General features: G+C 37.9%; 1 protein-coding gene across 6 annotated transcripts in view; it reads right to left on the reverse strand.

The window, feature by feature from the left end:
- Positions 1-16667, reverse strand: part of LOC129353494 (protein 4.1-like) — a 95796-nt gene that overhangs the window by 29179 nt on the left and 49950 nt on the right. For all 6 annotated transcript variants that reach the window (XM_055022851.1, XM_055022858.1, XM_055022863.1 and 3 more), the window contains 6 exons: positions 11653-11757; positions 5019-5061; positions 4329-4404; positions 2583-2801; positions 2171-2258; positions 1928-2080 (listed from right to left, as the gene is read on the reverse strand). In XM_055022851.1, the coding sequence (XP_054878826.1) occupies positions 1928-2080; positions 2171-2258; positions 2583-2801; positions 4329-4404; positions 5019-5061; positions 11653-11757 (684 nt within the window). The remainder of the gene's footprint in view (positions 1-1927; positions 2081-2170; positions 2259-2582; positions 2802-4328; positions 4405-5018; positions 5062-11652; positions 11758-16667) is intronic.

A 16667-nucleotide genomic window follows, 5' to 3' on the forward strand; every position in this document is an offset into this window, starting at 1 on the left:
TACAGGCATATTCAATAAATGAAATATGTATTCTGATGAGACTAATTTTCCAGATAAAAAGTACCATTTGAAAATAACCTTCAAATGGCTATTAAACATACTTTTAAATAAGTCATCATCTGTGCATTATAAAATAATTTTTTTATTTGTCTAATGTAATCTAATTTTAAATGTCATGTTTTTGGTAGCTATAATTATAATTATGAAAAACAAAGGCTGGAAAACACCATCGTATCAGTAATTCATCTTTAAAATGTGCTTCACTTGGTGATGAAGGTCCTGGAATAAATGGACCATTCAGTAATATTTAAAATTTATTGAAAGCAGCCACATTCTGAATTACCTGAAATAAAGTTCAATTGTCCTTGTAGGATTTTTATCTGAGTTTTTCACTTTTGCATCGTTGAGTTTGAGACACCATCTGCTGATAGAGTACAATGCATCAGAATGATCTGATAGTTCAATGTTTGGGTGTCAGGGATAATTTTCCAGTAGTTTGTGGAAAATAAGTTTTCTACACAAGTTTCAATCAACTGATCGTTGATTTGAAACGTTGTCATTCAAGTGCAATTGAAACACTTTCCATTGCACTTTTCCAAACACTGCAATGGATCGTATGATGACATCATACATTACAACTGGTAGAAAAGTAAAAGAAGAGGACGGTCATTCTATAAAATCAGTGACTTTAATTTCCCCAAAACACTGCATATCAAGCCCCTCCCAAGTAGGTGGGGCTTGTCTCTCCAACACCAACGTCTCCTCTCATTGGCTGAAAGATTCATGACTGAATTTAACTGCAACTCAAGTAACTGTTTACATCTGTCATTGCCATGATTTTTAATGACTTATTGTGTGATAAAGAATACTCTTTGTCGAATACAGAATACATAAAGAGGAAATGGGAGAAAGAAATGAAGACAACAATCTCACAAGAGGACTGGGAGGAAATATGTCAATTGCAATGGGTCTCGACCGGATCAAATACATGGCGGGAGTTTTGCTGGAAAAACATTACATAATTTTTTGTTACATCCATTCAGAGAAGATATCAAAGCAATGGGAACTTCTGCTGGAGACTTTGTGGGTTTAACGGTGCCAATCATTTCCATATTTTTTGGGACTGCCAGGTAATAAGACCATATTGGGAAGAGCCCCATAAACACATTGAAAATATATTTAATGTGAACATTCCATTTAAATGTGAAACGATGTATCTGGGCAACTTGCGGTTGGACAATTGGACCAATTCAAACAAAAAGCTGCTGGCTATCCTACTGGCAGCCAGTAAGAAATGCATCACCAGGAAATGGCTGAAACAGGACCCACCTTCTATGGATGAATGGATTGAAATTGTTTATCGGATTTATGCTATGGAAAGGATTTCTTTCTCCCTTCAACGTGAAAAAGGTAAATTTTATAAGATCTGGACCAAATGGACTGAGTATGTAAAACCAATCAGATCAGACTTTACTTGATTGTTCTTGTGAATTATGTGTACTACCCTTCAATATTCTTGAGATCATCTATTGCTTGAAGTGGTGCAATTCCCAATTTTTATTTATTTATTTATTTTTATTTTTTTTGTTTCGTTTTGTGTGCAATTTTGTTCAAATTTATTACCGTTTACAACTAAGACTTAAAAAATACCAGAAAGGCAATATGGACAAAACCACCTGGATTCCATGCTTTCACCACATGTACGACCTCAAATGGGTAACGCTATAATTATTGTATGTGATGGAAATATGTCTTTCTAAATAAAAGAAAAAATAATAATAATAAAAAAAAGAATACTCTTTGTCACACAATAAGTCATTCTTGGTCACACTTACTGTGTGACAAAGTATTGCGAAATTTCGCAATTTCAAAATTGTGTTTTTCTGACAATGGCCTGACATGTGATCAGGAGCTAAGTGGCCTTTACCTCCCCTGGTCTTATTTTAATGTAGAAGTTGCTTCTCTTGTAAGAAATCTTGAGAATCTTTGGCCAGGCGAAACGGTTGATCCTCAGTCTGTCTCTGTAAATCAGCAGACCATTGGCGCAGACCCCTAGCATGATTTCGATCCCTTCCGAATCCTGCGAACAAACAACACAAGAAATTATTCAAGAGCCAAATAGCCATTGTTTATTTCTGAAATTCAAAGAGAAATTCAGAGAGCTGCAAACTTTAGCATGATGGAGGTCCACCCCATACATGGACAGCTTCTTTGCGTTCTCCAAGAAGTTCATTTCAGCCTCTGCGGGCGTCATCCCCCTTAATGAAAACACAGAAATATGTAACAGCATCAACATATTTCATAAAGTAATGAAACCCTGAGTCATGCAGTCTGTGGGTGGAATAATCTGACTGAATATGCTTGATGTATTCACTTGTAAGTTTCCAATTTTGAGAGTGAGACAGTCTACTGACTAAGAAAGTGCTTTCATGCAAACTGAAAGCATCTGGAGGCAGACAATATGGTAATGTCACGGCATCAATCAAAGGCCATGTGGGTGATTACATGTTTCAGAGCAAGAGAAAACCCCATCAGCATATCACCCCAGATAAAAAAATCTCATTAATCTGTCCCGCCATTACTTGTAGGTTCGGTGGAGGTCCATCACCCTCTCCTCCAGCTCCCGGGTCTGGTTGGGGGCAAAGCGGAAGTCGCCAACGTAGTCGGAGCCGTGGTCGTCCAGGTCATAGTCACCCAGCTCAGCCTGGATGGCGTAGGAGCCCAGGAGGGCGTGGGTGACGAACGAGCATGGCAGCCGGCCTGACAGGATGTCATCCCTCAGCTGCAGACACAGGTAGTATCTGCGAGACGAGACGAGAAACGTGAGGGGGAGAGCAGAGGGAGGGGCCTCGGTTTGGCTGTCAGAACAGCCTGAAGCAGGCAGGCAGCAACAGGTAGTCAGCTTGCTTAATCCCAGCTTGTTACAGGCATTCCAGGGATAATCCATGGAAAAGGAAGTGGGGGTCTAGAAGCTTTGAAATCAGAGAAAATATGCCAAGGGAATTGCTGCAGTACCTTTATATAAACATACACACAAACACGTGCACACACACACACTAGCATCTTTACAGATGTCTGTGAGCAATTCCTTCTTTGACAAACACTTACTGCACAAGCTCAAGTGTTACAACTAGTAATGTGGGGGAAGGGTGAACTGGTGTGTGTGCCTACTATTTGACATATAGTGAGGCCCAACACAATACCGCGAGGAGACATGTGCCTTATGGGGACAAATGCCCAGAGTCCAATGAGAAGAAGTGATGTTTTTGGGTTAAGTTTAGGACTAAGGTGTGATTTGAGTTTAAATTGATCAAATCAATCTGCATTGTTGCACATTTCAGCAACAAGGCAGTTCAATGTACTTTATGTCATAAAAACATCACATTCACCAGTATGTTGGTCAATGTGTCATGATTTGTGGTGGTGAGGTGAACGCAGTGGACCCAGGTTATGATGAGAAAATGATGATTTAATTATAAATAAGCACAATAATCCAGGCAGCACAGGCGAGCAGAAGGTAAGTAGTTCAACAGCAACTGGTTACAATCACAACGACAATAAACTAGACTAGACAACACAGTAGCAAGCGCATCTGTTGGGTTTAAATACAGAGCAAGAATCAGGGGAAACAAGGAACAGGTGTAACTAATCGACAGGTAGACAGGACTACACAGAGACTCCACGAACACAGAAACCTAAATAAACACACAGAAAAACTCAAATCCTCACACAATGTTCCATTTATTATGGTTCGACAGCTCATTTTAACCAGATGGGTTTTTATTCTTGATTTAAAGGAATTCTGTGTTTAGGTCAGGGTTAGGGTCAGGCATGTACTGGTAACGGTTAGGTTCATGAAAGAGGTTCAATTAATAAATGAAAAATGAATGGAAGTCAGTACAAATTTCTCAGTTTCTATAGAAGTAAAATTATAACAATAAGACAAAAAACTTCAGGTCACATCAGTGTCACAAAAAGACTAAAAGAAAAAAATAATCATCTCCTCTTCACATTTATTTAGTTCATTTTGAGCTCAATAACAAAAAGTGCAATAAAAAATTTGATAAAAAGAAAAAAATAATTACAAGGACATGCATGTGTATGTGTGTACATACTGGATAGAGAGAATTATTATAGCCACTACCACCAACTAAAGGAGGTCATTTAGCTTCTCTTTTTTTATTTGAAATGTGCTTTGCTAGTCAGTTTAAGCGATAGTTGAGAATAGACTTGTAATGGCTAGAGGCATAAATGCAATAACTAAAATCAATGGAAGTAAATACAGATCCTCAGTGGGATGGAAGAATGCGGATGTGTGTGTTTAGTACCTGGTAATGTCCTCTGTGAGCTGGGACGGGTCAGGGGGGTAGAACTTCACTGCAAAGGCAAATTGCCATGGAGAGTCTGTTGGACGAGAAACTGGAAAATGTATTATGGGTCTCTTGTTCTTCATTTTCTGTCACATATTTATTATGATCAAACTATTCTTAACATCTAAAGACAAAAACTTGTGTAAATACAAAACGAATGGTAGCTTATTAAGGGAAGATAACTATCCAAACCAACCCAGCAACTCTTTGAAAAAAGCAACTTTTGTTTCCAAAGAAGTTGCTGGCAACATTTGTGATTCCTGACTACAAATATTTTTCAACCACTCTTCTTACAAAAACTGTATATAGGAGGTATTCATGGCATCTATTTCACATGTCAAAAGCAACCTGGGCCATCACATGACCACAGTGTTTACTGGTATCATGTTCATTTTCTTAAATGCTTTGTTCATTTGAACATCATGTAGAGCTAACTTAATCTGCCAGGTGCGAGGATAACTTTGGTTGGAGCTTCAAATGCAACAAAGGAGCAAAAACACAGGAAACAAAATACAATAAAAACAAACAAGCAGAAGAGGTGTTTCTTCTCAGTGCAGTTATTTCCAGTCCATTTCACTTAAGTTGCATTAATTTGGTCAACAAGAAAAAGTTTTTTAGTAAACTAATGTTCTCTGAAAAGTCACTCACTGCGCATCTGCTTCTTGATCTCTTTGGAGGGATCCAACCAGTTCTGTAAGACAGAAGGCAATGTTTACAGGGCAGATTGGAACCACGGCTCTCACACACACACGCATGCACGCACACACATGGTGTCATATTTTCTTCTAATTGCTAACACTGCTGCTAATGAAAGCCTCTCCATACGGTGGAAGGTAACGGAGCCCTGCAGCCCGCCGAGCCGTTCAGACACGCAGGGATCAGACTCTCCTATCTGATCCCGTTATGTCCTGTTGCTCAGCTAACCATGTCTTTAGCCGGGAACTGGTTTCGTTTAGGCAGCAGCAGCGTTCCGGTGCTCCACGCAGCTGATGCAGAGCAGTTTGTGATGGCAACTGGAAGTCAAGCTGCTCAGTGGCAGTGAACAGGAATGAAGGAATTTCCCAACAAGTATCCTCAAAAACACCGATACCCTCAATATTTCATCACGTTAACTCACACTGGCTGATCTGAAGGAACTTATTCATAATAGTTGACTTACATTAAAATAATGTGCACTGTCGAACAATAGTAGTAAATGCGTCACATTTTGTCATGTTAATTCCAACACACTGAAATAAAATACATAAATTTGAACATAATTGTGAGACAGAATATCTTTTAAGCAAAAATCTGAAAAGTGTGGCATGTCTTTGCATTTGACTGCAGTCTCAAGTCTTTTGCTGCCTCTCAGGTTTTCTTCCATCTGACCAGTTTCTCGACTCACACTGTACCAAATAATCCCCAGAGTATGATGCTGCCTCCACCATGTCTCATACGAGGGACTTGGGGCTGGTGAGTACAAGTAGCAGTAGTTGTCTGCCACATTTAAATTTACATATTTATCTTTTAATTTCTGAAGCAGTTAAATGACAATATGTCACTTGCCTTTAATTTCGATGTTATGCACAACTTTGAGTTTTAAAAACCAAAAACATTTCATAAAGTTGTAACACAGTGGCCAAGAAAAGATTTTTCCAAGGCGCTGTTCTGGACATAATGCCTATATTCAGTTTCTATTGATTGAATCCACACATTTAACGGTTTTATTGACCAGCATTTGGATGAAATGATTTTTATTTTAAAGCTGTTGAACTTAGCAGGGCCAGGTCATTTACTGTGACATAAGCTTTGAGAAGGCAGCACTGTGAGCCGAAAACATTTTTTTTCTGTTTGACTCTTGTGTGTTTGTGTGTCTGAATTAAATCTACAAGCAAGAAAGAAAAAAAAAACTCTGGCACCTTTGAGTTCTTAATGTTTGAAGAAGGTGTTAAAACCTGAAACAGCCAGAGTTGAGACCTGAACTCTTGGACTTTTTCTCTGAGGCTACAGCTAAACTGGGTTCTCAAACTTGACTGATTACAGAACTATGTCGCCATTGTGGCAGGATGACTTACATCAGCTACATTTTCTATTTTGCAGAGGTCTAGAGCTAGAGCAGCTAATTAGCTTGAGCTTATTAAGCTTATCGCGTTAATGTCGACAGGCCCAAGTTTTTTGTTTTATATGTTGAGAAATCTGTAAAAAAAAAAGTAAAGTTCTGAAATTTTGCTTCTATGTGGATTTTTTTCTATTCTCATCCAGTAATGGAAAATAATTTAATAAAATTCTCACTACAGATTTCTCAACACTGTATTAAAATGCTGTAATCTTCGCGGTGTGCTTGATGTACTTTGTTTGTGCTGCGTTTGTAATACTGTCTGGTCACATTATTTTCTGTGTGGGCGTACGTGTGTGTATTTGTGTGTGCTGTTGCGGGGCTACATAGTTCAGTATGAGCTCGGAGGCAGACTGTCGTCTCTCCTCTTTATGTGTGTAATTTGTATTTAAAGTTGTGATTACATGATAGTACAAGGCAGACGAGCGAAACAGAAAAGCGGTCCCTGAAAAGTAACTGCAGTGAAGCATCTCACCATCTTCAGGCATCTTCATTGCCTGAAGAGCTTGTTACACTATGGAAGTTGATTTATTTAACCTAATTAAATGGAAGGTTCTTTAATTTATTAACAAAGAAAACTTGCAAACAAATAAAAAGAAACAGCTTTGTTTACTTACTTAAACTACACATATCAATATCCTGGGCTTTCTTATAACTTCACAAATTTATTCAACTTGAACTTTTTGAATTGGCAAATCTAAAGCAGAATTATAAAAGACATTTTTGGTGAATGTCAATTGTTTACTTCTATTTAGTTATCCCAAATGTGGAAAATAAAGTCAGTCAAACTTTTTAGTGGTACCATCCAACATTAGCACCCAATAGAAATATGACAACAATTTGGAGGTTTCTAAAATTTCTTTAAAGTAAACAGCAATGACAGAATTTGTTTTAAAGTGTATATATGTGTATGTATATGTCTTCTTTGGACTTGAAGCTAACTTCAAACTTCAGGTTAAAAAAGTCCAGATTGGCACTGCGCTGGATTTGACTAGGAAGTTGGAATCCAGAGCTGTGAATTAATAATTAGCTTAATGCAGAGACTTCTTTTTTTACTTTTTTGGCTCAGGTAGCCTTTGTTTAAGAGAGGTTAGAAAGTGCGTAACAAGAGAGGGGCAAAGGTCATCAGGCCGGGACTTTAACCTGTGCCGAGGACTAAAGCTTCTATTCACGGTTGGTGCTTTACCCCTCAGCCACCAGACCACCCCCAACTTAAGACTTCTTTTATAATTTCATCATCAGAATTTTCAGCCACTGTATACGTCCTCATCTACTGGTGCAGAATGATGACGCATCGACTCACATCAATGACATAAAAATTGAATAAAATGTGACATGACCACACAGACTTCAATCACTGTGAAAACTATTAGATATGTGTGTGATTTAGTACCCATATGGAAGTGACACACCTCAGTTTTTTTGTTTTTTTTTTCTGGTGAAAAGATCAGAATTGGGCCTTTGAGACTGATGTGAAAAATTAAGATATATGCCAGATATGGGTTATAGAAAAAATAAATAAAAAATCAGATTCAGGTCCCAGTCTTTGTATTTTGTCTTTGTATTTCCAACAAGGAATTCAAAAAATCTTACTTCTGATTGTTTTTAGTGCAACAAGAGTTATGTACTACAGTAAAATAATAAAAAAAAATGCTTTCAACCTATTGACAGAACCTCCCTTTCAAGGATTCTGAGCCATCCCTCCAAGTTTACTTGCTTTCTCCAAGATGAGATTACTTTTGCTGTGAACTGGCAGTATAAATGAAACTGAAATGGTACTGCAGTGCGCTTTAATTTCCTTGTTCTTTTGATTCTCACACTCACGTTTTGCTGCATGCAACAAAGTTCCGAGGCGCCCCTGGCGCAGAAAGCCAACAGTAATCTGTGGAACGCCAAGCGCTGCAGAGCAGCTGCATCTTAACGCTGACAGACCTCATGGCAGACGGTTCCACATCAGTCTGAGAGAAAGAAGCACGTTGATCCTCTAACATCCAGACCTGAGGCCACAATGAAGTTCACTTCCAAACTCATTTACAGTCGCAGTCACTAATAAAGAGCTGCTGGCACTTATCTTCTCCTTGAACCAACTGGCTGAGGGTGAAGACAATCACTTAGCAAGGTGCTCTTCATCAATTTGTTTTTCTCTCTGAAAAAGCTTGGGAATCTTTAATTACTGACCAGTAAGCACTTTTACTGTAAGTTTGGGACATGATGCAGTCATCGGGAACAAATGTTCTCCTGAAGAGCGAAGCTTAAATTCTCATTCCTCCAACAGAGCTGGAGAAAGGCCATCTAAAATGACATTTTAATTCGCCGGCTTGTTTGGTCTCCTGATCAGGAGGGGTCCGCAGGCGGGAGGCAGCAGCTGCACTCCGATAAGTCCCTTTGATGACGCTGTCGTTTCCACGAAATCTACAGCAATACCTGCATAAGAAGGAGGTAGAAATATTCCGTTGATCTTTTAAACACCTAAATTACGTCTAAGATTACGATCGGACAGTCAAGGTCCAGCCAGTCAGCTGACGCCGCCTGCGCAGGCTAATTAGGGAAACCTTTAGGACGTGCTGTAAGTGTTGAAAGCGACCGGGTCTTGTCGTTTTTCCAAACTTCAAAAGCTGGAATGTTTCAGTTTCCTGCCGTGTGATCTCAGGCCTGCCCAAAGGGACGCTCCCGCTGATCAGAACCAACATCAAACCAGGAGCTGACAGCCAGATTCCACCAGAGCACCGTTAAAGACACGATTACGCCACAATATGGCTGATATCTACATGTGTAAAGACAACAAGGATCACAAGCCCACCCGGAGGAAATGTTCAAATTATTAGTGAGAATGACTGAAGCTTGATATATGAAAGCATAAATTTATAAAACTTCACCAAAGGGAAAAATAAAATTAAAAAGTGTGTTTAATGTCAAAGAATATAAAAGGAAACGGGTAAAGGAAAACATTACCATGAAGCCAAAGATGTTAGTTCATGAAGATAATATCCTGATAATAATGATTAGCCATAAAAGCGACTTAATGTTAATGTGCTACAATAATGCGCTAGGAGGATTTTAAAAGAAATCCTAGTTTTTTTTTTTTTAAAGGATGACGATGATGTAAATTCTATCATTATAAAAATGTATGCAACAATAAACAAATGATGGTAAGATCCTCACAACGTGATCAACGTGATCATCCTTCACATAGGCCTAGATGAGACGGCTGAAAAACGAATCACCACATCATAGTTTCACTGCCGGTATTGATAATTATTGATTAGTTTTTGTATTAAATATCTGAAATACTGCCAAACTGTTTTAATCACAGTCTTCACTCTTAAGCGAAACCTGAAGCTGTTATTCAACTGGTTGTTGCTAGGTAACCAAAGAATGAGTGAGTTAGTTGATGCCACCAATCTTGCTGAGCCAGCTGAGTGAGTTTGAGTAGCTAAAGCCTTTCCTCTGCCTACATCTCCCAGAATGCCATGCGGTGGTGGACCAGAGTTCAGTGAATATTCTAGATATTGAATATTCACATGTATTATCTGTTGATGTTGATCATGCATCTATTCCGATATATACTATCGATTTTTCTGTCCTGCCCTAGCTTCACAGTATAAAAACTATTAAACATATCATCCAATTGCTTTATATACAAACACACACAAAAAAGCATGTGATCATGCTGCTCCTGCTAAAATAATATATTATTGTCATAGATTTTGGAGTGAATCAGCTTCCAATTATCACCTAAAGCCTCTCCTTCTACACCGACAACTACACCCAACTGATGAGACAAGCTAATCAAATATATCGGTACAATTAGGCAGTGTCATTCAAAGCACTATTGGTTAAGACGTTATGATTTTAAAAATACTAAAAAACTAGCAGCAGTCACTTGCGAAAAAAGATTAGATGGTTAAATCTGCAAACATGCTGTTGTGTCCCAACAAATAATATGGAGTTATTTCAAACCACTAAAATTAGTCAGAACTGAGGATCCTTCTGGCTAGCCATTAGCCTTCCAGAATGTTAGCCTTTAGCCTTCAGGAAAGTTAGCCTTTATCCTTCCAGAACATTAGCCCTTAGCCTTCCAGAATGTTAGCATTTAGCCTTCAGGAATGTAAGCCTTAAGCCTTCCACAATGTTAGCATTTAGCCTTCCAGAATGTTAGCATTTAGCCTTCCAGAATGTTAGCATTTAGCCTTCCAGAACATTAGCCCTTAGCCTTCCAGAACATTAGCATTTAGCCTTCAGGAATGTTAGCCTTTAGCCTTCAGGAATGTTAGCCTTTAGCCTTCAGGAATGTTAGCCTTTAGCCTTCCACAATGTTAGCCTTTAGCCTTCCAGAATGTTAGCATTTAGCCTTCCAGAATGTTAGCATTTAGCCTTCCAGAACATTAGCCCTTAGCCTTCCAGAACATTAGCATCTAGCCTTCAGGAATGTTAGCCTTTAGCCTTCCAGAATGTTAGCATTTAGCCTTCAGGAATGTTAGCCTTTAGCCTTCCACAATGTTAGCCTTTAGCCTTCCACAATGTTAGCATTTAGCCTTTCAGAACGTTGTCCTTCCAGAATGTGAACCCTTAGCCTTTCAGAACTTTAGCCGTTAGCCTTCCAGAACGTCAATAAATTCAAATCATCACTTCAAGAAAGGCCTGTGTCAGGAAGACTTTTTCAACATGCACATGTTTCTTATAAAACAACAGGCAAAACAGAATAGAGTGTAACTGTTCTGAAACATCACATTAACTAATTACTTACCAGTCTGTAATCCCATGGCTATATAATAGAGACTTCTAGAACTCACAGAGGTCATTTTGACCCAACTTGTCTCATCAGCTCTTAAAAGTTCTCCCATTTCCTTCATTAGCCGCAGACCATTGAGGTTTGATTCATCCTATTAAAGGATTTCTTCCTCCAGAGCAGCACTCCCTCTCATGAAATACTTCTATTACTAGATTTAATAGACACAGAACTATTGGAAAGAGAAGATGAAGCATTTCTTTAGATCATTCAAATGGTTTTTTTGTTCAGGCCCAGACCGATCTATGAAATATCCACTTTTTATTCATCTTTGATGGACGGTGCACCCAAGAGAGCCGACCAATGCAGAGGCGAGACGAATACAAATCGTTCACTGAGGAACACGTCTGCGCCCCGACGCATCCACGTCAGTTTGTTCTGGCGCCGAATCCACTGACCTTCTGGCTTTCTGTGTCAGCAAAGGTCAGGCCAAAGTAGTCCTTCTCCAGCAAGTTGAGGTGCTCACACACCATGTCCATCAGAGTCTGTCCTTTGGAGTGCTTCTGCAGACACAAACACACAGACACAAAAAGGTTGAGAGAAAAAAGAGGAAGGCTTCCTGTGGTCCTGAGGATAGCTCTGGTTAGCCTCTTACTTGTGTTGGTTTTCTTGTAAAATTGTGAGTTTATAAAGTTCCTGTTTTATGGTCTGTTTTTAGTTCACTTCCTGTTTCTTTTGTTCTTTTAAGTTAATTTTGATTCCTGTTAGGATTTAACACGTGTTTTTTTTTTATTCACTAGGTTTCCTTATGTAACTTTGTGTTTATAAAGGTTACTGGGACCGGTTTTCTACTCCAGTTATCTTTCATTGTCTTGTTTAAACTGTTTTTTTTATCTTTCTGATGAGTCCAGACTTGGGGACTTACTAGTTAAAAGATAATGCTGTTTCATTTACATTTTGACCTTGTTCTGGTAATATTATGATTTTATTCTCTACTACAACTTTATTCTCAATATTTTATTACTTTATTCTGATGACATAATATCTTTATTCTCATTTTCTTACGACTCTACTCTAGTAATTTTAAAATTTCCATCAGATTTGTAGCTGCATCACCTGCTGTTTTCCGTGTGCTTCATAGTTATACAGTGTTTTGTGTCAATCACATAAAATTACACAATACAAAGGAGTTTGTACATTCCACCTCAGCTCTTCAGCTCCCCACGCTGCATTTCATTTCAAATATTTAATATATGCTCTACAGAAAAAAGGGTGAATTTTTGAATAGTAAAACAAGAATAAGCAGAGGTCCATTGTACATCCTGCCAAGGCTGCTGTAAAGAAGATTTGGAAATGGAGGAATTTCAGATTTTTTTCGCCTTTCAAATTCAAATGACTTTTCTGGTTTTCATCTTCACCTTATAGTTTTTGGCTCTGCATATCCAACAGGAGCATAAGGAGATGAGCCTCTCTGGAACCAAGACTTTCAGACATTTCAGACACATACATTAGTATTCTACATAATACATGAGAATAACAATGTACTGATGGCTCTATTTCCACTGTTCTATTTAAATAAACATAAAACTAAGTTATTACAAAATTAACCTTTAGACAATTTTATTTTATCACAATTATTGAACTCAACCGTTTAAGAGGCTAATGTCCAGTAAAAAGCCAAGCTGAAAGTGACATGATCCTCTTGAGTTTATGCTTTTGAACTGTGATGGAGCTTTTCTGCAAACACAGAATAATGTTTGCTTTAAGTGGTTTAATGAGATACAAACAGTCATAACACGTCATTCTTCCATCGCCAGCTGCTTTTTATAAACATCTTGACTGTTGACGTTCAGGTGGGTCTGGAAAATCCAGCTGTGCAAGATGGAATTCCAACTTCAGTGAGAGAGTTTTGTTTAAGTTTTCTGACTTGGAGCTCTTGCAGCTGGGAATTCCAACATCAATGTTTTTATTGAGATACAAACAAATAAAATACAGTTATTCCAGTGATTAACAGAACATGCACAGAAACAAAAAGATATGTGCAAGAGAAGAACAACATCCAGTGTAGTCTTTAAGGCATTCGTGGTGTTTTTGTTGATACCGTAGAAAATAATAATAATAAAGCATTACAAAATAAAGGCATAAAAATACTAAATTCCTCAATTGCATTATTCATCATAACAAGAATAAAAACACAACTTCTTATAATAAAAAAAGTATTAACAATATTAGCAATGAAAATTTGACACAGTTTGGCCCCAAGGAGGACCTTAAAGGAGCAAAGGGCACAAAGGTACAGCGCAAACAAATTCCCAGTCCAGAAGCAATTCAACATCTGATAAGCAACTGACATGTTAACATCGACACAAAAAATTATGCCAATTAGAAAATGTTTAAACCAGGGGTGGAAATTAGCAGCCACCACTGGCCAAATGCAGGTAAACGTCTGAAGTGGCGTGTAAATTGGAGCAACGCACCCGCCACCATGGCAGGTTGACAATTTGAACAGAAAAACAAAAACTACATTCAGTTTGAACTTTTTTCAACAGGGCTACCTAGCAGGAAATCAGAAAAATACTTGAATAACTCAGGAATCATAATGACCCGCAGAATTAATATTGAACACGCTTTGAGATGTTTTCACTGTTAAGAATAATTGTAAATTTCAGTAGAAAACAAAATAAGTAAGGGAAAACAAATAGAACAGTTAGAAAACAGAAATTGATCACATTTTAAAAAGTTTTGAGAATGACTAGAGACACATCTTAACTAAATACTATCTGTGGAGTTTGTAGTTAAAAGGTGTAAATGTTCAACACAGGAAATGAATGCAAGAGTGTTGGGGTTGTGTAGTTAAAGTTTGCTGTTAGAGATTAAAACACTACACCTCTGTTAAGGTGGCCATGCTTTATGATAAATTATTCTGTACATATGCATGGTAAACTTATTGTCAGTGAATTGGTTTTCATAGAGTTAAGAATAAATTATATATTTTATAACATTTGCTTGTACTTGTGGGTTTGTAATATAAAAAAAAAAGACAAAAAGAACTGTGGCTGGTGAAATGTGTGAGTGGCCAGGAAAAAATGTTCTCTATACATTGTGGCTGGAAATTAAAATGTAATATTTTAAATTTCCACCCCTGGTTTAAAGTGGCATAGCCCCTATTTTTAAGTAGGGGTTAGGATGCTAACCATTATAATAATGGCAGCATTAAAGGAAATGTGCAATAATCTAAATATGAGTACATTTTGAGTTTTCCTGTGTTTATATAAGCTTCAAACCTGTGTTTTTACAGATGCAGGCAATCCTAAAATATCATATTTGTGAGATGTGAACACATTTCATATTCAAACTGGAGGTGAAGATGCATATTTCTGCCCTCACTGAAACCACAACAACAAGCATTTGGTTCAGGTTTAACTACTGACAGGATTGCATCCATGTGCATAAAGAAGGAAAAAAGCCCTCACATTTACGAATGCACTCATCGGCTCCCGTTAAATATAGAACAAAGACGGCCGAGTTAATGTTTACACCTAACCACACACTGTTATCCTCTCACACATGCTTCCTTTTCTTGTGGCTCCTTTTGTGCACTGACAGTAAAATTGGGCTAGTAGTTGCCAGGGAAACAGATGCAGTGTTATTCCTTTTGTTTCTTAATATCCCAAGGGTGTGACGAAAAAGTGCCTGAACTTTGTTGTTAGCGCTCGAGCGGCATTTGGAGAATGGATAGAATATTGCACTGACAAAAATAAAGAGAGAGAAATAAAAAGTGCCGTTGCTGTATTGTTCTCACGCTGATGTGACACATGAGGAGCAGCTAGCACTGAGCGGAGCCTGAAATAGCCCAGTGGAATGCATCAGCCCAGCCTGGTCTGACCACACATGCGGGGTGGGTGTGGCGCCTCCGCTGCTGGCCGGGGGCCGACGGGGAGCTCCACCAGGCATCCATGACTGAAAACTTAATTAACCCAGGAATACTGCAACTCCTCTAGAGAAACACAGAGAGAGCGAGCAAAGCGGCAGACCGAGGCTGAGGCACGATGCCGCCTGTCCACACTCAGGTTCAAGCCTGTCGCTAAACTGGAATGCTTCCATGCGATTCCATGAAAAGTATTCACACTCCCAGTATTTCAAGGGTCAATTCAAGCATGCTGGTGAGTTTTACTCACCTGCAGCCTGATGTCTTTTGTTTTTACAAAATTACTCCTGTTCAAAGTAAACAAGTACCCCAGTTAACCCAACTTTTCCTGAATTATCCAGTGGTGGGATTTTTTAAATTTAGTTAATTTCACAGTCTGTAATTAATTAATTGCAATTAATTATGTTTTAATCAAAAACTATATTGATAATATAAATATTTTCAATACAAAAACTCGTTGCTCCTAAATTATAGAATAAATAGATATGTTAGCTCAACAATAAAGATATCTATGTTTGTAATCTGTTATTTAGGTTCTTCTACCATCAGGTTGAAGAACCTGGTGGTTATTCTATTCTATCAGTTTTCCAGAGTTTCAGCAGCTTCTCATCATTCATGGAGCTTCTATAGAAATGTGGACTGTAGATGCTGATGTTAGCACTGGGGAAGTTTGTGCTGCTGTTACATGTTTAGCATTAAGATGCTATTTTAGGCTTCAATAGCCTCACTGACAGGCTAACTCCTTTAGCACAACTTGAACACAAGAGTCTTCCCACCGTCCTATCAGCTCGGTTTTTGAAGCAGAAAGAGAAGCGGATTGACATCCATCGCTATATATATATATCTATATCTATATATCTATATCTATATATATATATATATCTATATCTATATATATATATAGGTATATATATATATATATATATATATATATATATATATATATATATATATATATATTAGATATAGATATATATATATATATATATATATATATATATATATATATATATATATATATATAATATATATTATATATATATCATATATATATATATAGGTATATATATATATATATATATATATATAGATATATATATATATATATATATATTATATATATAATATATATAGATATATATATATAGATATATATATATATATATATATATATATATAGATATAGATATATATATATATGGTGTAGCAATACCAAGTGATTGCAACATCAGGAAAAAGGAGCACGAGAAACTGGAGAAATACCAGGGCCTCAGGGAGGAACTGGAGAGGGCCTGGAAGGTGAAGACCACAGTGGTGCCTGTGGTCATCGGGGCCCTCGGGGCAGTAACCCCCAAACTGGAGCAGTGGCTACAACAGATCCCAGGAACAACATCAGACATCTCAGTCCAGAAATGTGCAGTCCTTGGCACAGCCAAGATACTGCGCAGAACCCTCAAGCTCCCAGGCCTCTGGTAGAGGACCCGAGCTCAGAGGATAAGAACCACCTGCGGTGGGTGAGAAGGGAATTTTTTATATATATATAAA

This window comes from Poeciliopsis prolifica, unplaced genomic scaffold, assembly GCF_027474105.1.
Source record: "Poeciliopsis prolifica strain line A6 unplaced genomic scaffold, Auburn_PproV2 SCAFFOLD003, whole genome shotgun sequence".
Lineage (NCBI taxonomy): Eukaryota > Metazoa > Chordata > Actinopteri > Cyprinodontiformes > Poeciliidae > Poeciliopsis > Poeciliopsis prolifica.